The sequence below is a fragment of the Phyllostomus hastatus genome, unplaced genomic scaffold, assembly GCF_019186645.2.
Source record: "Phyllostomus hastatus isolate PE091 unplaced genomic scaffold, TTU_PhHast_1.1 phas_contig_150, whole genome shotgun sequence".
In the NCBI taxonomy this organism is placed as follows: domain Eukaryota; kingdom Metazoa; phylum Chordata; class Mammalia; order Chiroptera; family Phyllostomidae; genus Phyllostomus; species Phyllostomus hastatus.
Window position 1 is genome coordinate 21,684,938 of NW_025333611.1, and position 23,509 is coordinate 21,708,446.

At 39.7% G+C, this 23,509-nt stretch overlaps 1 protein-coding gene across 2 annotated transcripts in view; it reads right to left on the minus strand.

Annotated features, from left to right (window-relative positions):
- Positions 1-660: 660 nt before the first annotated feature.
- SPINK5 (serine peptidase inhibitor Kazal type 5) overlaps positions 661-23,509 on the minus strand; it is a 66,266-nt gene continuing 43,417 nt past the window's right edge. For both annotated transcript variants that reach the window (XM_045830199.1, XM_045830200.1), the window contains 14 exons: positions 22,340-22,467; positions 20,723-20,822; positions 19,160-19,287; positions 18,356-18,428; positions 17,099-17,226; positions 16,862-16,940; positions 14,675-14,802; positions 13,423-13,492; positions 12,651-12,740; positions 12,427-12,554; positions 11,489-11,567; positions 6,733-6,863; positions 3,964-4,093; positions 661-1,054 (listed from right to left, as the gene is read on the minus strand). In XM_045830199.1, coding sequence (XP_045686155.1) covers positions 1,034-1,054; positions 3,964-4,093; positions 6,733-6,863; positions 11,489-11,567; positions 12,427-12,554; positions 12,651-12,740; positions 13,423-13,492; positions 14,675-14,802; positions 16,862-16,940; positions 17,099-17,226; positions 18,356-18,428; positions 19,160-19,287; positions 20,723-20,822; positions 22,340-22,467 — 1,413 coding nt within the window. In that variant the 3' untranslated portion in view covers positions 661-1,033. The remainder of the gene's footprint in view (positions 1,055-3,963; positions 4,094-6,732; positions 6,864-11,488; positions 11,568-12,426; positions 12,555-12,650; positions 12,741-13,422; positions 13,493-14,674; positions 14,803-16,861; positions 16,941-17,098; positions 17,227-18,355; positions 18,429-19,159; positions 19,288-20,722; positions 20,823-22,339; positions 22,468-23,509) is intronic.

The following is a 23,509-nucleotide window of genomic DNA, read 5'->3' on the forward strand; positions in this document are numbered from 1 at the left end:
TTTAAAGATTTTATTTGTTTATTTACTAGAGAGGGGAAGGGAGGGAGAAAGAGAGAGAGAGTAACATCAATGTGTGGTTGCTTCTCATGTGGCCCCTGCTGGAGACCTGGCTTGCAACCCAGGAATATGCCCTGACTGGGAATCGAACCTGAGATGCTTTGGTTCGCAGTCCACACTCAATCCACTGAGCTATGCCAGCCAGGAGATAAAATATACTTTTAAAATTAATTTTACCCATAGTGTTTTAGCTGTGAGAAAATTTGAAATTACATACATGACTCATACTTATATTGGCAGTACTGCCTAGAGACTCACACACACTGGGAACTCTCATTTCCTTAGTCTTCTCCCAGACTATGAAGCCAAGGCCCCGATAGAGATATTGTCAAGAGGCAACATGATGAGATGTGAGAAATGACTGCTTTGGGTCACTGCATGGGGCTTATGTAACTGAAAGGCTGGTTACACTATTCATGGAAACAGAGATGCCAGATTGAGGAGCTGGTGAGATGACAGATAGTGACGGTGAAGTTGATTCATAGCTGGTTGGCTTTATACAGCTGTTGGGTGCCTGGGACCCCATGTCTCTCTACCTCTGTTCCCAGTTATGACAACAAATTGAATAGGAAGAAAGTGAGCAATTTCTGTCCACCAATGGGCTTAGCAAGACAAAAGGGTAGAGTTTATTCAACTTTCATAAAAAAACAAATCCATATTAGTCAGGCAGTGGCAAAGAAATCCCAGAAAGGGCGTTTTGCTGGGTTTACGTTTATTGAACAATAATGGCAGAAACAATATTGTGATCGGGAGGTCTGCAGAGCACAGACTGGGTGGGGATGTCTCCGTGCTCTCTGTTCACAGAATACAGGAGGAAAGAGATGGAGAAGACCGAAAGTCAGTGAGTCCATTCCCCCAACAGCTCTCTATTGTTTTCTACAGTGAATAAGATGAACTCTGAAAAATTCTCTGTATATACAAATGGTAAAGGTAGGCAATCCAGAATTGGAATACTCATCTTCCCTCATGGCTTTCATCAATTCTCGAATCCTTTGTCCTAGAAGAGAAGATGATAGGTCAGATGGCAGAAATTCAGAGACGTTGTACACATGTGGACTACACACCTACGGCTGCCCACAGGGAAAGGGATCCATAGATTCCTGCTCTCTGTCAAGGGCTCACAATCTAAAATCACTTTCACACTTCATTCAATGGAGGCAACGAGCCTTTATGGAGCACCTAGTACATACTACCGTTTGCGCTAGGTACAAAAATGAACTCTGCTGTTGATTATATGTGGCCTTCATACAGAGAGAGAGGTGTTGTGAACACCATTTCACAGAGGTGGAAACTGAGCTTCAGAGAAGGTTAATGATGTGCCAAGGTCTCACTGTTGATCAGGACTTAAATCCAATTCCTCTACCGCTGATGCTTTACACTTACAGTTTATCTTAGGCCATTAGAATATAAGCAGCTGTCTTCCTTGCCTGACTCATCCAATATTCATATACTATTTAAATCAAAATTTAAAGCATTAAATCAAAGCAATTTTTTAAAAGGGGGTGAGGGCCTCAGGAAGTTTCCCTCCATATAGCTACACCCTATCGCCTGGAGTCCTAGCAACAGTGTCATTGCAAACTCAAATCTCCATTTCAGCTTTCACGCTGAAATAAACTTGTGAGGTTGCCTCTGGTTTGAGAATGATAAGCCATGGTCTTGTTAGAGCCTTGAAATTTTTTGTCACCGGATTGAGAATTGTCAGTTATTCAGTCTCACAACACAGTATTGGGAAGATAGCAATTTCCTGCCAAACTAGGTAATCTTTATTTAATTGAGGTCACGCCTTCTCCCGAGCGCTGGGTTTTCAGAGACTCCCAACCCCTAAGGAATGGTGGCAGAACGTAAGAAATCAAGTCAGAAATCTGCACTGACCGAGGATATAACACTGAGTAACCGATAAGCTGCAGGATTTCTTCCAGGATGGTTTTCTGTAAAATGGGAAAGATAATAATCCCTGCCCTACTTATAGGACTATTGTGAGGATGCAAAAGGAAAAAGCAAATGAAACTCTAAAGGGTTATATTAATCTTAGCAGTTACTGCATAATAGGAAGTCCTTCTTAGATAGTAAGCAAAAGTATGAGTTCCAGGATCCTCAATCTACTTTTCCAAGCAAGTTGTGACTTCTCAGCCTTTCATTCTTTTCTTGGGAGTCCAGACTCTCGTAGGGAATCTTCTATCTGGCAAAATGGTCAAGCAATAGGTTCCAGCCTCCAGCATCTGAATTCATAATACCTACTGGAACAATGCTGAGCCATGACCCACCTGTACCACCTGGGTGATTCCAAAATCACAGCACTGAATCATACAGAGGGAACTGAAACTGTGCCCGGGACATCTTTTGTTCTAATGACATATTCCATTAGCTAACATCATTTATAATCCCTGTCGTTAATAATGCCTGTTACATGATTCTAGTGGAAATAAAACACCTGAATATGAAAGGAAGGAACTCCCTGACAAACCTTCTGTGCTTAGCCCTGGCAAGGTTCTTCATTATTTGAATAAATACATCTTATCAGTGTTATCCTATGGCAACTTCCTCCTAAAGCCTCACAACTTTCGTCAAGTTGCCTAAATGAGATTGTACCGAGGTGTGCTCTAAGAGGTGGTCTATAGGACTTGTATAAAGCTTATTTTTACCTTCCTGTTCTGTTAGTTATGTGGCCAGGTGTGTTTGTGAGATGAGGGGACAGTATGTTCTATCAATAAAATGAGGGGCAAACCACTGAGAGTTTATATGTAATAAGATAGCAAACACAATGCAGGGCCTAGAGCAAAGATTTAACCCCTCTGTATGAATGTGTAAAGACCCAGGGTAGAGAGATGACTTTGCCAAGCGGACATGAGAAAGAAACGAAGATCTCCTGATTTCACCGCATCTCCGCCTATTCCACCCGCCCTCCAGCTGCGAGTGTGAAACCAGCAGACACAGCCGGCTTATAGCTCCTGGTTTTCTGGTTTCCCACAACAAGGTTCCCTGAGTAGTTCTTTTGAAGACGGTCTTTCAAGAGTTACTTAAGATCCTCAAACTTGGGAGAATAGGTTCCAACAGCTTTATCGCCAAAGCTTTTTGTGGCAGTGGAAGGGAGTAAAAGAATAATGTAGATAATAGTAAATAATTATTTATTATATTCATGAAATATTATCTGCTGTAATTAAATATAAATATATTTGCTATAAAATATAAGTTTATTAAAATAAAATTCATTAAAATTATTAAAAATAAGCACTGTGCCAGTGTCTGTTTCTGCAAGTTCATACTTTGGTCTCTTAGGTATAATAATAATAATGATAATAATAATAATAAATGCCATTAATTTTCAGACACTGTGCCAAGTGCTTGGAAGTCAGTATTTCTTGAATACTTTCAATAACTCAGTGAGACCTTTAGCTCAGATATTTATGTGATTTGCCAAAGGTCTCACATATGAAGAACATCAAAAACTAGAATTTGAACCCATATTTATGTGGTAACAAAAGATTTTCTTTTATTTGAATATTCCTAGTTTTTTTCCCCAAGTTACATATCATCTCACTAAAGGAAGAGACTCCTCGTTGCTGGGGAGACGGTCAAACTCAGCAACTTGTGTCAAAATGTCCCTGTGGGGATTTAAACAAACAGGCCAACTTTTCATTTTGGAAGGTCATTTCATACAATGTGAAATGTAAGGATATGAGGGCTAAACAGAAATAGTTTAAATCCTGTATGGTTGCTATCTGACCTCTCCTGACCTCTGTCTCCTTTGTTATTGTAGAGCACAGAAAAGAACACGTGTTCAGTGAAATTATGTTAGGCACAGTTACTAAAAAATCTGCTAAGGATCCCAGCAGACACTTTAAAAATGCTAATTACTATATTATCCTTCCCACATATTTCAGTAATTACTTAATTATCTCCACCAACCTGTTCCGAGGCTGTGGCCAGCGACTCCAGTGGACTCACAGATGCTGGCGTGCTGAGAGGTGTTGTTTCTGGGATGCTGTTCTCCTCACACCGCCCCTGCCTGAGTATGCGTGTGTTAGCCTGGCGTATTCTAAAACAGAACAGAGTCATTTTCAAAGATGGGGAAAAGGAAAAAACAAAGGTTGATGCGGGTGATATTTGGGCATTAAGCCAGAACTGACATCAGGGGTAGGGCACGGGACCTGCATTCAACTCGTCTTCTAGCAGGCATCATCCACGGTTGGCCTCTCTTCTGAACGAGCTCCGGGTTTGTTTCCCAGGCTGGGGTCTATTCGGTCGCATTTCATTCACCTCTATGCTTACAGAGTTGTTGAATGTTGGAAATAAACTTGGAGATCATCTAGTCCACAGGAGGCGAACTCAGGGCCTGCGGGCCAAATCCCACCCTCCACCTTGTTTTATCTGGCCTGGCACCTTGTTTCTACCCAGTGGGAGTGCCAAGTTCTCACTTACCTGTTAAGGAGTAATTAAATTTATACAGTCCTAAAATTATATTCGGCCCTTTGAAGGTAACTGCGAGGCTGATGTGGGCCCCAGCGAAAATGAGTTTGACAACCCTGATCTAGTCCAAAAGCTATTATTTTACAGGTGGGGAAGTGGGGTCCCAGAGAGAAACTGGACTTTGAGTTTCTATAATGTGACTTAGGGATTATAAAATATATTTTATATAAGCATAAAATATATATAGAATATAGAATGCATACATAAGTATATTTCATAACAAGATACAATATGTAGTCTGAATTTTATAATTGGAAAGACTCAAAGGGTATGAGTTTTAATGCCTCTTACTTCAGAAATGTTATATATTAAACATCTGCTTGCTTATTTGACTCCTGTGATGGGAAAGTCACTGTTTAACAAGGTAGTTCACTTGTCTTTGGGCATTGCTCAAGTTGAAATAGTTTCCTACAGCTTCCTCTAAATCAGCAGAAACCAGTACTGTTTCCTTCTGGGTGGGATAGCCTGAGTTTTCTGTTCATAGTATACACTCCCAGTTTCTTCATCATTAGATCCATCCAGGGGTATGCTTTTATTAATATTTGCATCATTGAGATTTCTCACTCTAAAGTTCCCTTGAAGTAGATATTCACTTGTCACAGGTTTATACAGTTAATAGAATGCTTGAAGAGCATTGGATAGCCTTTACAATAAAGAGAAGTTGAAGGATTTCTGGGCTAAAGATGAGGCATTATACAATAAGAAACTGCTGAATGGTTGCACTCCTTCCTTAAATAGGGATTTCTTAATTCTTAAAGCTCCGTAAGATCCATGGATGGACTTCAAGAGATGATTGTGTCCATAGATACACTGCATGTGAATTATTAATGTCACATCTTTTCTTTTCTATTCTTTTCTGGAAAGAGGTAACTTTCTTCATATTGTCAAAGGAATCTTTGACTCTCGATTTTTTCAGGAACTCCTGGCCTTGTATACAACAGTGATATAGTGAAGAGAAAGGAAAACTGTATTATTCCCAAAGCAACAAGGTTAAAATCCTGTCTCATCTACTTCCTAGGCTTTGTGACTTTAAACAAACTACCTGCACTCTCTGAACCTCCGATTCACCCTCTGTTCAACGAGGCAACACCACTCCAAGGCAGAGAGTGAGGATTCAGTGTGGGGTGAGTGTGAAAGTGCCGGGCCTACCCGCGTGATGTGAGAACACATAAAGCTCTCATGTTCAGATTTTATTCTAAGTATGTGAACTTAGAATACAAGTAGAGTGGCTTTTTGTCTTTTATGAGTTATTTGACTTAAAAGGAAATAAATGTAAATTAAAATATTTTTCCAGGGATTTCAAAGCAGGATTTCAGGCCCATCCTGGCATTTGGAGCCTTGCTTACAGTGTCCTATGAAAGATGGAATGCTTATGGATTGCCATGTAAGTATGAAGTGGGTGAGGCAAAAAAGTTAAGATTTTCCACCATGTTCTCATTTAAAGCTGGTCGAATGGAGGCTGGGAAGAGGTGAGGAATGTGACTGGAGGTGAGGGTAGGACAGCACTTGAGCAGTAAAACAACTACAAAACTACCACTGATAGCAAAAGTCTTAAAACCAATCCTTTGTATTTAATTTAAAAGAATAATTCTTCTTAATAACCCTGGGAAGTCAGTGGGCTTAGAGAACTCTCTCCACTTCTTCAAAGAAGAAACTGAGTCTCAGAATGATGAGATAACAGGCCCACCGATGCACAGATAGGAACGGAGCTGAGAGCAGACACCAGGTCTGCCATTTGCTCCAGTGTGCTTTCTTACGCGTGAGACCGCTTTCTGCTTCAAGAAGACTGAGGGAGGATGGGAAATCTGTGACTATCAGGTAGTGATAAGGTCCATTAGCGATTATTGGCTGTGCTGAATCTATATAGCAGTGATTCTCAACTTTTTTTGTTAGTCAAAGGATGGGTGATGTTCGGACTCCCACAAGTGTGGTGAGCTTACTGAGATTTTCTCTAGTTGCCGTAACCCCACCACTTTGTCCTTTCTCTTCCATTCAGTAATGTATCTAGGCAATTTCATTAAAGGGATAACATCAAATGTCTTCTATATTATATAATGATAATGATCTCAAAATTTACATTTTGAACTGCTATGATGAGTAAACTGGTTGCAGCACACCTCAATTTGCTATCAGCTCACTACTGTGGGCAAATACTGTCTTCAAGAGCCTTTACACTGGAAGATATGATGGTGGGACTTGTATACTTACAGGTTTTCATGACAGAGCATGCATGGATTGTTGTATGTCTGGCCGTCATCACCACACACAGGCTGCAGATTCTTTGGGCAAAGGTAACCCATCTTGGGCAATATTCGGTAATGTAGGCATATCTCAGCATTCTGAACAAGCAAAATATAAGTCAGGTCGCTACATGGCACTACAGAGGGACGAGCTAGGGGAAATCCTCCTGATTTCCTCCATCACACTTGAATGACTGATTAGTAAAGAAACCATCATGAAGGTCAAGCAAACTCACATATTTATATCCCAGATTTGGCTTCTTTACAGTAGGGAAGATAAGTAGCTATGCCAAGAAACAGAGAAGAACAAAGCAATAAGAAAGCAGAAATTCTACATAATATTGGGCACAGAAAAACTAAGATATGCCCATCGGAAGATTAGGATGATAATCATGCAAAAAATAACACTATTTTTCTTAAATGAAGGCATTGGTTTTATGCAATCTAAAAAGGAAAGACTCAGGTAAATAGTAGCCAACTGCATGGGCTATTGAGTCCTAGTTCTGCCACTAAACTAGAGAAATGATTGAACTAACTTCTCTGAGCCTTAGTTTCTCATCAGAAAAGCATGAATAATAATAGCTTTTGTCTCACGTTGGTGTCTTAGGGGATTAAATCCAACAATGCATTTAAATGCATGCATAACACCATTTGGCACATACGAAGGGCTCAGTATATGTTTTCAGTATGTTTCCCAAGATAAAACAATTTTTTTTTATGTAGAGGAGGAAACATAACTCGTTTTTTGTAGTCTTTTAGAAGTGTGATTTCAGTAATAACTTTATTAACTCAAGAAAAATAGGCCAAAGGAGAAAAAGACAGAAAAACTTAAGAAATAGAATTATAGACAACTTAAATACAATTGTGTCAGTAATTACATTAAATAATAATAAGACTAAATACTCCAGTTAAAGAGCAGAGATTATTAGACTGGAAAGACAAAAAGACTTAAATATATATTGTTTATAAGAAGTATACTTTAAATATGTCTTTCTATTTCAACCAATAGGCTGATATTAAAAGGATGGAAAATATATACATACAAACATTCATCATACAAAAGCTAGATATATATCTATATTAATGGCACTTAAGTAGAATTTAGGATAAAAGTTATTAGCAGAGATAAAGAAGAGATTTTCTTATATAAAATAGTAGATTCATGAATAACAATCCCAAACATTCACATATTTAAAGTATAATTTTAAAATATATGAGGCAAAAATTGACTGCCTGAAAGTAGACACAGGCAACTTTATAAGCATGAATATAAACATTAATATACTTCTTTCAGTAACTGATAGTACAGACAAAAAAGGATATAGAATATTTGAAAAAAAATTACCCAGTTTGACTTAAATGAGATTTATAAACCTCTATATCTAACGATTTTAAACTACATATTCTTTTTAAGTACACATTAAATTATTACCAAATAAACCTTATTCTGGGCCGTTAAGCAAGTGTCAATAAATTTCAAAGAATTAAAGTCATAAAATACAAGTTTTATGATCACAGTGCGATAATTCTGGTAATCAATATTATAGTGATAAGGTTCCCACATCTTCAGAAATTAAGCAACATACTACTAAATTACTTATGACTCAAAGTAATCAGAATTCAGAAATGCTTTGAACTAAACAGTAATGAAAGTTCAAGCTGTCAAATTGTACCAGTTAATACAGTGATTTGATGGGGAGTTATAACTATAGAATTAGAAAAGAATAAAGTTTTAAACAACAATCTAAATTTTCTTCTCAGAAGCTAGCAAATTAAGCTCAAAGAAAATAGAAAAAACCAGCAAGTCAAGAAAAGGAATTTATGAAATAGAAAACAGAAGAAAGTCAAATGTTAACTGTTTAAAAAGATTAATAAATTAACAAACCATTTGCAGAATATATATTATCATATTAAGTATATACAGGAGTATTACTATATAAATGTAGGTATTAAAAGAATAATGTGTCAATGTTATAAATAATTACATGCCAATAAATGTGACCAGAGATGAAATTAAGAAGTTCTGTGACAACCACTTTCTGAAACAGACACAGAGAAGAAATAGGACGTTTCATAGTATCGACTTTGTTGACATTCCTTTCAGAAACACAAAACTTCTTATGAAGTTTTGTTTTCAATAAATAATTCAAACATCGACGTGGAATTCTTCTTGGATTATGTGAGCTCCAAACTGCTAGAGGTATGAAGGAGAATTTAGAGAAGTATCTTCCAGGAGTCACTGACAAAGGCAGGACCAGACCATGCATATTGTTCATATTTTTTAGGTGTCTGCTGCTACAAAGTTCAAAATTACTAGGATAAAGCCTTACGAAGAAGCAACATGGACAGGATGCTTCTCTTTTTCTTACATACTACGTCAACTGTGAATGAATTCTGACTTCACCTTCAACACACACCCAGGGTCCAGCTCCCCCTCCTGACCTCCATCACTACTACCTCCACATATATACTAACTCCATCTTCTCTGTGGATTCCTGCTATGGCTAACAAGCTGTTTGTTCTCTTGTCTGCCTGCAGCGCATTTTCATTAGATAATAGGCAGTTACTCTTTTAAAGTATAACTCAGATCACATCACTCCTCTTCAAATTTTCCATTCAGAAGAATAGCCACCATGGTCAAAATCCAATGTGACCTGACCCCTGTGACTTTAATGACTTCCTCCCCTGCAGCTCTGTCTGAGGTCACTCTATTTCAACTACACTGGCCTCTCTGCTCTCCTCGGGGCTTTGCTGATCCTCCCCTTGGAATGCGCTCCTCTCTCTTACGCACGTGAAATCAATCCCTCTCAGCCCTGGTGCAAGTGTCCCTTTCCCAGGGAGCTCTCTCCTTATAGCTTACTTAAAATTGTAACCCAGGATTTACAATACCATTTTTCTATTTTATTTCCCCCTTGGCAATTATATTTTATTTATTCACGTTATCTATTATCGATGTCCTTCCAAAATAAACTCCATGAGTCTAGAGAGTTCTGTTTTAGTTACAGACAGAGGCTACTGTTCTTATACACATAAATAATGCTGGAAAAATTGGAGCTTAATAAACATTTATAGGATGAATAAGTGAATGGTTAAATAGATGACAAAATAAATAATAAATGTGGTTCTCTTCTCCAAGAGAAACTTCAGCTCAAATCCAGATTGTACATTAGGAGGAAGCATGATGGGGTTTCTGGTCACCTGGCGATTTACACAGGTGTGATCACTTATGACATGTGCACTTTTTTACATGGCAACTATGCTTCAGTAAAGTGCTTTTTTAAAGAACAGATTTTAATACTTACAAAGCCAACATACAGAAAAAACCTAAGTGTTTGTCAATGGATGAAAAGGTCAAGAAGATGTGGTGTGTGCATGTGTAAAATAAAATATTATTCAATATTCACTTATGAGAAAGAAGGAAATCCTGCCACTAAGAAAACTTGGATGAACACTGAGGGCATTAGGCTAATTGAGATTAGTCGGACAAAGAAAGACAGATACTGTATGTTATCGCTTATGCGGGAAACCTCAAAAAGCCAAACTTGCAGAGACAGTTGCCAAAGGCTGAGACGGGAGAAAGGGCAGGGGGCAGCGCTGGTCCAAGACTACAAACTTCCGGTTATCAGAGAAGCAAGTTCTGGGGATCTAATGGACAGAGGGTGATTGTAGCTCATCATACTGCATTATTATATGCTTGAAAGTTGCTAAGTAAGTAGATCTTAAATGTTTTACCTCAACAAAAGAAATGGTAATTATGTGAGGAGATGAAGCTATTAGATAATGCTATGGTGGTAATTATTTTACAAAATACAAGTGTATCAAATTAATACATTGTACATCTTAAACTCACACAATGTTTTATGTCATATCTCAATAAAGCTGGGAAAAAAAAGAACAGATTTTGTGCATAGCTCTTCTCCTTGTTTCAGGATCCCTAGTGTAGTGCCTAATTTAGTAGACATATTTAATTAGTATATATTCCACTAGTACAATCCATCTATTATCCTACATGACTTGGGCAAATAATTAGGTAAAATTCATATTTGATGCCTTTCTTCTTCTTTTCTGACTAGGTAGAAAATCTGCCTTTTAGGCCCAAATGTGAAACTCCACTTTGTACATATACTCCATGCTCTCATATCCCCTTGCCTCCCTTCTGCTCCTGACCTTGGCAAAGCTCTAAAAAAGCAACTCAATTAGGCTAATTGGCACTAAGGTATACACTACTGATGGCCATCAAGCTATATTTTAAATAAAAAGTGTTAACTGCCGTGAATTTCACCAGTGCGTACTTGTGAAATTCATAGCACTCCAGACTCCTCAGAAAGGGGTTTGGTTTGGGGTGGGGAGTGAGAGGAAGCTGGGTGAGGAGCCTTCTCTGGTGTGCTGAAGTCACAGAATCAAGTCTCCTAGCAACTTACCTGACCACATGTAAGATGTTACATTCACCACATATCCACTTTTTAAAATGTCAAAAATGTACTAAATTGGTTAGGAGTGGGACTAATAACCTCAAAGACCACAGAATATGGCACTGGTGAGTAATCCCAGAACTCTCACCAAACATGAACTATGCTTAATCCTCAAAGGACTTGGTGGCTATGCTGAATCAGCCTGTCCCAGGCTTTTCCATGGAAATGCAATTTATAGAGGCAACAGCCCCCGACCCTCCACAATAAGTGCATTAAGTTAATAAGCAGCTTTTCAGGAAAGGTCCATCTTACCAGACTGTCTTCCTCTTCAGAAGATCGAGGTTGGGGTGTTTTCTCTTGGAGTCTTGCCCTTTCCAAAGCTTCTTTTTGACTAAAGAAGAAAATGAAAAGTAATTTAATGTTATAGCCACAAAGAATAGCCCCTGGAACTTCCAATGGGAAGTTAAACAACTCTGATAAAATATAATGGAACCACAGGACACTCTGTGTTCAAAACACAGGACACCAGGAGCGACCAGGGTGGCATGTTGAGGAAAGCACACAGCGGGGCTCAGGTCTAGAGCTCTCACAACTCGATAGGTGTGTCATTGTAGATAAGTTGCTGAAATCCCTTGAGCTTTGATTTTTTTAGAATGTACAATAGGGTAGTATTGGTAATTTCCTCAAAAAACTTTCTATGAAGAGCTAAATGAACACTGATGATGATGATGATGATGATGATGATGATGATGATGGTGATGATGATGGTGGTGATTGTGATTATTGTCATTTTCATTATTGATCAAGTTCATTGGTCCCTAAACATGGTTGTTCATCAGAATAACCTAGAAACCCTTTCTTAAAAACAAATTCCTTAGCCCTGGAGATTGACTACATTTGGGGGTACAAAAGTCCATATTTTTTTAAAAAATAAAAGCTTTCTCTGTTGAGTCTGATCTAGTTGTGGAACAAAAATCTGAAATAATTTCCTATAACTATAATCTTGAAAGTTGAAATACAATTCTTTTTGAGTGACAGCTAGTAAATATCATGGTTAGATCTTACATCTGGATCTCTGTCTCCAAATCCAAGCACTCTTTCTCCTATATCAGGCATCAAGTTAAGGGCCCTGACTCTAAAAACTTATTTTAAGGACCCCCTGGTTCACAGGCACACATTTATTTAAACAGTGGTTTCTAAAAATGCAGTTCCCCTACAAATGGAAGGGGTAACATGGGCCTCTTACTCACAAGATAGTTCTGCACATGTAACACTTGTTTTTATATAACTTTCCATCAGCACCACGCACGGGGTCATTCTCTCGAGTGCATATGAGGTTGTCATTCCTCAGGTACTGCCGAAAGGTACCACATTCATCCTAGAAAATGAGAAAGGAGAAGTGAACATGGCCATTTCCCTTCTTGATCTGGTGGTTTTCTCAAACTTGAACTCAGGGCTCTGGGCTCAGACTCACTTCACTTATCTGGTGAACAGAGACAGAGGAATGCCCAGACTGCCCAAACTTGCCATTCTCCGATCCTTTCGGGACCTCTTTGCACTGGTCCTGGAAATGCAGGGAAAGGTAAAACAAAGCTTGATAGACCATCTTGTCTCCCTCACCCTTTCCTTCCCCCTTCCTATCCCCGCATTCCTCAACCCTGTGGATGCTCTCACGGGGATCTAACCCTACAAACGGGATGGGTTATCGCTGTGAAAAGACTGAATGACATGTCTTCTTTGCTGTCTTGAAAAGCAAACAGAAAAGGCAGCATCATGCACGCACACTATTGATTTGCTGATGCTGAGAAAATCATCTGAAGAAAGCAGAAAAAGGGATCAAGGGAGAAGCTAGAGGGGAGGCTTTGAGACTAGTATGTATTACCCGGATGGTTAAAGTCAATGTCAACAAGCCACCTGCACCCTCGCTTCACATTTAGTATCAGACAGGAGCATGCGGGGGAGGTTGTAGCGGATTTTTTACGCTCTCTTCCTCAACCCACGTTTCCTCCAAGAGGAGACACGAAAGCAATGATTGATACACTGTAAGACAATGCTCTACAAAATTCAGAAAAACATTAAACCTCAAAGCCAGAAAAACATCTTTTTATACCCAAAGTGACAACATGGGCAAAATCAATTTTCTTTCAGGCAAAAGATTAGCATCTTCATTATCCCCAAGCTGGAGAGAATTCAAGATCTGAAGCTGAAAAGTAAAATAGCTTTCTTCATATCTTTTAAGAAATAACCTTTGTATCACTTGAAGACTTGTCACGTGATTTCTCTTCATTCTTTTTTCTATCATTAGCTTCTCGCTCACTGTAGAATAAAAAAAAGATAAGAGTAGTTTTTCCAGTTATTATTGAAATATTTTTTAACCAAGTACTTTTCCAGCTCTAAACATTAGCAAATCTAATTCTGCATTCTCATATTTATTTATTTAAATTTTATTTTAATTGTTGTTCAAGTACAATTTTCTATCTTTTACTCCCATCCTAGCCCACCCACCCGTACAGCCCTCCCACCTCCCTCCCATTTCCACCGCCCCCCCCCCGTTTTTGTCCATGTGTCCTTTATACTTGTTCCTGTAAACCCTTCCCTTTTTCCCCTGAAATTCCCTCCCCTCTCCCCTCTGGTCACTGTCAGCTTGATTTCAGTGTCTTTGGTTATATTTTGCTTGTTTGTTTGTTTTGTTGTTTAGGTTCCTGTTAAAGGTGAGATCATATGGTATTTGTCTTTTACCACCTGGCTTATTTCGCTTAGCATATTTAAAAATATCTAAAATACTTTCTTTACTAATGAGTTCTGTTTGCTGGAATTTTTGCATTTGTGGCAATGCTATCAGACTTCCTAAACTGAGTTACTAATCTGTCAGAATGAGATGATCCCCTAGCAGATTCTACTTATGGGTTTCACATAGAGAGTTGCTTCATTTCTCATTTTTATAAAAGTGCAACTAAAGTCTCCAGTGTTGACTGTTCATTATATAGTTTCAGTGCTTGAAAGTTTACAAACATTTTCACATATTATCTCCTCAAATCCCTATCCAAACTATTGTGAAACTGTCGTTCCCTTTACATACACGAGGAGCTGAGTGTCTGTACAGGGAACTGGCCTGTCCTGTATTCCTTAGCTGATAAGCTTCCTCTTTGAAAGTCCAGACTTGGATGCAACCCAATAGCTCCCCCACTCTCACATGCTCCAGGTGTGATTATGCTGCTCCACATCAAAATAAAAATTTCTTGGGTGGGAAGGAGGTGAGGAGGGCTGGGGGGAGTGGGCTAGGATGGGAGTAAAAGACAGAAAACTGTACTTGAACAATTAAAATTTAAAAAATTCTTGGGAGAGTGCTTTGAAAACTTATTGTCTTCTTGTCAAGTGAGGAGCTGTTATTATACTTGTAATGTGTGATGCCAAACGCCTGGCATTCTAAAGCAAAAGGAACTGTTTTGAGGCCCACAGGCCCAGCACGCAGATGGGTCGGTAAGCCTCCTCACGTACAAGATGCTCTGACACATGGCACACTTGTTGACGTGCATCTTGCCATCCGGGCCTTGCACGGGGTTGTTTTCCATGGTACAGTGGAGCTTCCCATCTCTCACCATGGTCCGGAATTCATGGCACCGGTCCTGCCAACAGGAGCAAAGGGAGGTGTTAATATGAGATCTGAAGAACCGAAAGCGGGATGTGGTAGGAAGACCTAAACTCAAAACATTTGAAGGTGGGAGGAAATCTACAGCAAATTAAATTGGAGAGATGGAATATATTTCACAGGTACATAATTCACTGTCTTCTCAGAATCCTTCTTAAATAACTGTCTTGCCCCCAAGGAATGTAACTACCTCCTAGGACAGCCCATACCGTTTTTACACAGTTTTTGAGTGGGCTGAGCCCCGAACCAGTCTCTCTACAACTGTACTCATACACACTGCAGAGAAAGCCCTGGCATGCACTAAAAGATGCTCTGTGGGTGAAACACACTGAGATGTAAACTTTCAGCTTTGTCCCTCAATAACAATTTTTAAACATTTAAATCAAATCTGTCTCACATGTCAGGCACTTTGTTGCGTGCTCTAACAGATTTCCTTGGTTGTCTTAAAAACCCTGTGGAATAACCATTCATTATCATCATTTTACAGACAAGGAAAAATAAAGGCTTGCAGAGATTAAGCAACTAAAGTTAATGTTGGATTTGTGATCAGAAACCCACTCACGACCAAGCTAATCTTCTTTTCTTCACTGCTTTTACCTGGCAGAGAATAAAAACTCCTATACATTTGTGAGAAGATGGAGCTGTCTTTTTGGTTCATTGAAAAATAAGAACCTTAAAAAGAAGCCAGTGGAACTAAGTCCACAGGATCTGGCCTGTATTGAAGGCTTTGGACATCTACAGAAGTTTGTCTTGAACATCCGTTAACCCAAATAGCCAAACAGAGGTGTGGGAAGATTACCTTAAAAATAGTGATTTAGATTGTAGTTATCCTTCTTTCTTTACATTGTGATGGCCCCAAACAACTCTAGACCTAGTTTTTCTGAGCATTTAAAAAATTCTCTGGAATTCAGTGTTTAATTAACACATTAAAAGTCTCACAGCTACCATATTTAGAAGTTACTAGAATGATTTCCTTTTCCAGGTGCCCAGCATACCAATGCATATATGTTTATAATAGCATCCATCTTCCTGTATTGCAGCCTTTGCTTTATGGGTGCAGTCCTGGGATTTTCTGTTTATTATCTGTCTATAGTTAATGTCTCTGAGTTCTCCTGAACTGTAACATGCACACCACCACCCAATGCATAGATTTGAGGGAGGTTTAAATATGGTGATGAAAATGCTTTGTTAAGCTTATTTCATTTTGCTAAGGCCACAGCTCCTTTTTTTTTTTTGCCACACATGCACAGCATCTGGACAGTTTTTATGTATACGTAGGTAAAGAGCATGTTTTGTTTGCCAATCATTCTTAGAGTAGATCGTAAATAATGAAAAAACTGAGCAAGATTGCAAATAGAACAAACAGCCAGCAGATGTCTTTTGAAGTTATACAATAAAAAGTTTTCATAGTACCATTCATCTGCCAAAATACCTAACAGATATCCCCAACTTATTTTTTAAACAATAGTTACTATCAATGTTTTCTTTTGTTTAGTCAGTATAGACCTAGTGAAAAGTTGTGTCACTAATGGGAAATCCTTCCTGGGGAAATTTCACTATTTTACTTTTCTAATTGGAGTTCACGGATGGAGCAGAAGAGATTTTGTGCGGCGTAGTCTGTGTGTTGGTGGAGGAAAGCACTGACCACCACGTGTTAAAGCCCAAAACTGAACACAAGATGGCACTGTAATGCCCAGTCCAGACTGTATTATCCTGCACCCATCCGAGGTAACGTTTGTAATTTTGGTATCTATTTGCTTGGTTATTTTGTTTCCACTTTTGTTTTAGAACTTCAAAAAGAAATTCACTTGATAACAATAATTTGACAGTTGTCACTGATCCTACAAATATGTGGTAACTGCACTGGAGTTGCACCCAGGGCATCAGTTAGCATGGTCTTCCTTCCCAAGATCTGGCCATGTCTTTCTGGTTTACCACCATTATACCCCAGTGACTGCAACAGAGCAGGCACTGCATCAATATTAGTTGGATACATTAACCACACAATCATCTTGATTTAACTATTAACATATTACCTGGTTTTCCTCTTTCCTTTCTCCTGAGTTTTGCTGGCCATCCTTCTCTTTCTTTTTTTTCTCAGCTGCTTCCCTTTCCCTGGAAGAAAAAAAATGGAAAGAAACGTTTCCACCAAAGTCAACAAACACCTCATGAATTATTAGGCCTTCAAAACATGTCATGTGCTCAAACTGATGAGAAATGATCCTCATACTTCAAGACTCACAATTCAAGACCCATTTTTGAAAAATACTCACAGTTGGTCCTTGCACATATTACATGTATTGCCATGTGTCTTGCCATTTGGACCACGGACAGGGTCATTTTCTCGGGTGCAGATGAGTTTCCCATCTTTCACTTGGCTTCTAAACTCATCACACTTGTCCTGAAAAGAAGGAAAGATTACATTGACAATGGCTGTTTTCACACAGTATTTGACTGGGCTGGAAAAATCGGAAGATTTTGGCAGCTCTCTCTTTGGTGTTTGCCCAAGCCTTTCCCTAGTCCCTTCCCCCGGGGATGCTTTCCTTGCCTCTTTCCTTCTCCTGAGCTCCAAGGGCTTCTTATTTTATTTATTTGTTTATTTGTTTATTTATTTTGGTGCCTCTGTAACTTGTTACCTGAGCCCCCACAGCTCAGCTGGCTCACTTCTTCTACCTCTGTGACTTTCTAAATAAGCTTTCACTCGTATTTGAAAAAGAAAATAAAAGAAAGAAAATCTGAAATTTTGACTCAAAGTCAGGCTGCTCCTGAACCTTGCCGTGGGGGCAGCACATTGAAGACTCCCACAGCCAGAGCCTGCAGTTATGTTGGCTCACACAGCAAGGAGGCATTAAGATCACAGAATGGGATGAAGGTTGCTCATCAGCGGACTGATCTTAAAACGGAGAGATTACTCTGCATTATCAGGGTGGGCCCGACGCCATCACAAGGGCTCTTATGGAGGGGCAACAAGAGAGTCGGCGTCAGAGTTACATGGCCTGAAAAAGGTTCAGACGGTCACGGCCGAGTGTGGAGGGCCACAAGCCAAGGCGTGCAGGCAGCCTCTAGAGGCTGGAGAAGGCCGGGAGCCAGAGCCTCCACAGAGGAGTGCGGCCCCGCTCACAGCTTGTTTTTAACACGAGGGGACCCCGTCAGGGCTTCCGAACTGCACCTATACATGACAATGAATGTGTGTTGTTTGAAGCTGCTCTTTTCAGTAATTTGTTACAGCACTAAGCCTCCTTTTACCCACCCATAATTTTTTTAAAAAATCGTATTTGACAGGGTGTTGAACGAATTAAATAAATTACTATTTGTAAAAGTGCTTTGTAAAGGGTAGGACGGAAAGGTTTCTACTTGGTGTTACATTTCCACCCGAACAAGTTACCAGCGATATTTACATTCATGATGGTTCCTGATCTCAGGGCAAGATCTTGGTCGGCAACACTGACACCCCCTTTCCATATTTTTGACAGCCAAGAGTTGACTTACAGAAAGACCATTCTGTCCGAAACCTGGTTATAATGCCTCACCTTCCCTGATTCTGATTCAGTCCCATTTGCTCTGAAGCCAGAGTAGTTATTTGTTCCACTTGCTTCTCTTTCCCTAGAAGAGAAACAAGTTAATAGTCATCTTGTTAACATGTACTCAGGTATCAAAGGACCCTTAGAGTTCACCACGTCCTAAACCTTGACAGAGAATCTCTGCATATCCCCATGGAGGACAGTTGGCTCAGTCACTAAGAAGCTCCCTTATCCCAAGTAGATATTCTAGGCAGATCAAGCCAAGTAGTTTCAAAGTGTCCTTAATTTGTGTCCAAATGCATCTCCCTCTGACTTCCATCCTTCAGTCTTGTTTCACATTCGCAGGACAACACAGAGTAAGCCTGCTGAATCCATCACATCTTTCTGATAGTAACCCTTCAGATATTTCAAGCAAGTTTCAGGTCTCCAAGTCCAGCTTCCTCAGTTATTTCACCTTTTCATGATAAGTTATAGTTTTTAATTCCCCACTAACTCACCATTCTACTTCCTTGATTTGTAGGTCAATAATATTATAACATTATTTCTTAAAGTATGGAGCCCCAGAGAGAAAAAACATAAGTAATCTGGAAAGTACCTTAGGACCATGTCCTAACACAAATTAAAAACACAAAAGACCTGTGTTTTTTAACCTCTTTCCATCCCTTAGGGGAAGCAAGAGAAAGAGATAATATTTGGGAATTAGCAAAAAGAATAATTTTTATGGAGGGAGCCTTCAGTAAATGAGAAATAGCCATTCATTCAGGAGGACTATGTGGCTATCTCTTAGACAAGCCGGTTGAGAGGAGTACTTACAGTATCTCTTTACACATGGAGCACTTATTGTTGTACATCTTGCCATTAGCGTCACGTACAGGATCACTCTCCCGAGTACAGCTGAGTTTCCCATTTTTCATATTACCCCGAAACTCAGCACACTGGTCCTGAAAAGGGAGAAGAGGGCAGGCTTTCTGGTTTACTTGGTCTGTCGCATTGTTACGAAATTTGCTAATAATTTGAGTAAGAAAAGTTCTTGTGTACCTTCTCTTACAAGGAATCTAACATCTAGGATTGCAATCTACAGGGAAAGGGGGACTGGAATCACCCATATTCTAAGAGGTCAGTTGTCCTCCCTAATTATGTTGCTTTTAAGGTTCCATACAGGGAAAGGATAAAGCTGCCTGAAATTTAATAGCACAGATCAAGGGTTAGCCAACGGCACAGCCTAAAGAACCAATCTGTCCTGTTGCCTGTTTTTATGTGAAGTTTTACATATAAAATTTGAAACATCCTCATTCATTCATTTAGATATTATGTATGGCTGTTTTCCCACAACAATGGCACAGTTAAATAGTTACAACAGAGACCACATGACCCACAATACCTAAAATATTTGCTATTTAAACTTTAAAAAAATTACTGACTTCTGTTTAGATAGAAAGGAGAAAGAAAGGCTGGGAGAAAGTTATGCAAAATGCCAAGAAAGAGAGGCTTGAGAAAATTATGGAGAAAACAGAAAAGGGGTCTTTAACACATCTATCACTTGAGAATGAGGACTGAGCCTCCTAAAGGAGAAAAGATGGGAAAACAGAAAGGCCAGAATTTATCAATGGCAAATGCTGGGCCCGAGTCATATCTGGAAGCAAAGAGATGGCCTTGATAGCCCAAGACCATAAGAAGAGCATTAAGGTGGCTGTAGTCTTATGAAATTGGGTTCACACAGCGGAAGTGCGAGCTTGCATGCAACACTGTCATGCTGACAAAAATATCTCTGGAAATGTGCTAAACATTTGCCCCAGTTATTTTACATTATCCTTGTAGGAGTACGGATAAATCAGGGGCATTAGAGCTCCGTGAGATGAACTGACTTATTTAATGCTTCACAAGTCCTCAGTGAAAGGGGGCAGGGTCGTACCCCACATTATCCGACTCCAAAACCTATGTCTTTCACCCTGTTACGCTGCCTTGATCAACAGAAAGTGTACCGCAACAAAGTGACTCCATTCAGAGAAAGAGAAAATGGTAAAAGAAAATGAAGAGCACGTGACGCTGATGTGGAACAGCTCCACGCTTATACCACGTACCCACCTGTCCCCAGTGAGTGACGTGAGAGCCAGACTACAGAAGGAGGAGCCAGGAGACTGGGATATGGTCATTGTGCTAATCCTTCCTGGGTTAAAGAAGTCTAAACGAGCCCTAGAGAAACTAACATTGCTGAGGGACTACCCTACAGGGTTAAGGAGACGATCCCCCATTCTTCCAAGGACACTTTCCAACTCAGCACTCCACACGTTCACCTTGTACCATCATAGGCTATGCGGGGCTCCGACTGTCAGCGAGGTGAGCCTGCTCTGGTGATGACATTAGAGGTTCTCTCACCTGAGCTTTCCCTCCTCCACCACCATCGTTGGGACCATGCTCTTTGGCATTCCTCTGACCTTCCTGTTCTTTACTCTTCCTCAGTTCATCTTCTTTCTGGCTGGAAATTAGAAAGTGGGAGGGAGGGAATAATAGATTACAGAGAGCAGAGTGCACGTCTCTAAGTTTCTCATCACTTGACCAAGTTGGATTAATATAGAATTCAGCAGCACCTATTGAACATCTACTATGTTGCAGGCCCTCTTTGAAAATGAGAAAGATGAAACATGTGGAGTCCTTTTGCCTGGAAGAGTCCACACGGCAGTAGAAGGGAACCGATATTTACAAGTCACAAGCAAGAGCAGAGTGAGCAATTAACCAGCATTTCATGAAGCCTCACTGTGAATCTCCAAGTATTTCTCTCAAACATCTCATATTTATGAGGTTCAAAAATAACTACCTTCTTCACCAAAAGTGTTCTTCCTCCTGGATTCTCCACCTCGCATGAAGAACAAACCACCCGAGTCACCTTTAACTACTCCCTCTCCTTCAGCTCACACAGCTGTGGCCATGGAACGCTGACTTCACCTTCATGGCATCTCCCGTGATGATCCACTCACCTTCCACCCCATCCCCCTGCTAGAGTTACTTTTCACTGGGTCACTGCAACTCCCTACCGTCACCTCTAGCATTCTTCACCTTTGTCCCTCCCTTCTCTCATTCTCTTTCTTACTGCCTACATACTGATCTTCCTAAAAGAACCATATTTACGCCACTTCCTCCCCTACCTAAAATTTTTAGCAGCTCTCCACTCTATATAGGATTGACTTCAAAATTCTTGATTTGGCATTCAAAGCTGGTGAAGTAGCTAAGTTCTCACTGAATTAAATAACTTGCACCTTTGTGCACAGATGACAGTTTTCTTAATTTTAGATTTTTAGCTATGCTGTACCCCTCTTTCCTCTCATTCCTTCCAGTACTGTCCACAATAAGGTCTAGTTCTTTTCCTCCATAAAACGATGAACTTTCCCTACCCTGAAGGAGCATAACACATTGTCTACATCATTTTTCATTTAGCAATTCCCATTGTATTAACTACTGCCCATGTCTAATCTCTAGTGAATGCTATGATTTCTAGGAAGACTCTTTCATTCATATTTGTGCAGTCATTATATATCTTAGGCATTGTAGATGTTCAGCAAAGGACTGTTGAATAACAAATATTTTAGTTGTACTTCTAAAAACATTGTGTAAAGAGCTATTTTTCATTTCCTGAAAATGTGGTATTTTCAGAAATGTAGGTAGAGGAGTTAGACTGCTATTCAAAAGCAATGTGTTTTCTCCCCAGTGGGAATTACAGAATAATCCAGAGAAAAGATCCAACTGACATGACAGCAAAGGACTTGTATCAAGAAAGATGTTGTGAGTTACTAAAAGGCTATACCCAAGAACTAATGGAGAATGTGATGAGAGTCTAATATATGTCCATTTCTAGAATTACAAATCTTATATGCTTTAGGGATAATCATTTGTTGCTTTCCTATGTAAGGAAAGGACAAATACACTATTTACTGTCTTTCCGGCTCTTTGCCTCCCCAACACTGCTGACCCCCAGCAGGGCTCCCGAGGTGCACTCACAAGACTGCTTTACACATGGCGCACTTGTTGCCATGGGTCTTGCCATCTGGGCCACGCACGGGGTCATTTTCTCGGGTGCAGAAAAGATTTCCATTTTGCAAAAGGCTCCGAAATTCACCGCACATATCCTAAATGGAGGAGAAAAGGCAATAGCTTGGTTATGTTCCTGGAAATGACTTTGTTGGGTTACTACTAAGTGCTTCCTGGAAAAAAGAGAAAATAACCTAAAGATATTTTCTAGCAATTGTATCATTCAATTCCTACTAAGCATGCAGGACTTAGAAGGCAGTTTATCTTTCTTTTTCCTTGAGATTTAGCCCTTAAATTCAGACTGAGACTGAAATCACAAACAAGCAAGAATATTTTAATAAAGTGGGTTCTCTGAGGACTGGTCACATTTCTCACTCGGGGTTTTACTGTCCATCTTTGTTATGATGAAAAAAAACTGAACATGACATAGAATTAAAAAAATCAAGTTTAGATAGAACTGCAAAGTTCACCTTGTGCAATTGTCCTTACTATGTCTCAGTCCCCTTCGTATCATGACTGCCAGGAAGTTATCTAACTTGCATAGGCACACCTGCTGTGAAAGGAGTCTGTTACCCTCCATACAATTCATTCCAAAATTTCTACTGGATAGTGCCCATAAATTATCTAGTGTGCTACTTTGGGGGGATCTTAGGAAATAATACAGTCTATAGGATCCCTACTCAAAGGGTTTGGTTTTTCTAGATGTCATTGAAATTAGGATGAATATGTTCCTTCAGACCAGTAAGCAAAGACAAAGTATTATGTTTCCCTCAGAAAAACTGAGAATCTTTCAGATAGTTGGAGAAAGCTTTCTTGTCCTTCTCCCATGACTCTGTATGTTCTCTGCCAAGAGCTAAACATCCCCAGATACCTCAGTCATTCTGTTTCAGTCTGTACAATTTCTCATTCTGAATTCTTCCTCTCTCCTACAGAATTTAATATAACGTTCCAGGCATGTCTGGACAAGCACTAATGTGTTGTCAGCTGTATCACATTGTTAGTTATAATTCCAGCCTGCCATCGAGAGACCTCAGATGGCGGCATGGGGTGTGTCCTCTCAATGCTTCAGTCACCTCATCTATAAAATGGAAGTAATAATAGTATATTCAACTTGGCTAAAATAATGAAGGGCGATATGCA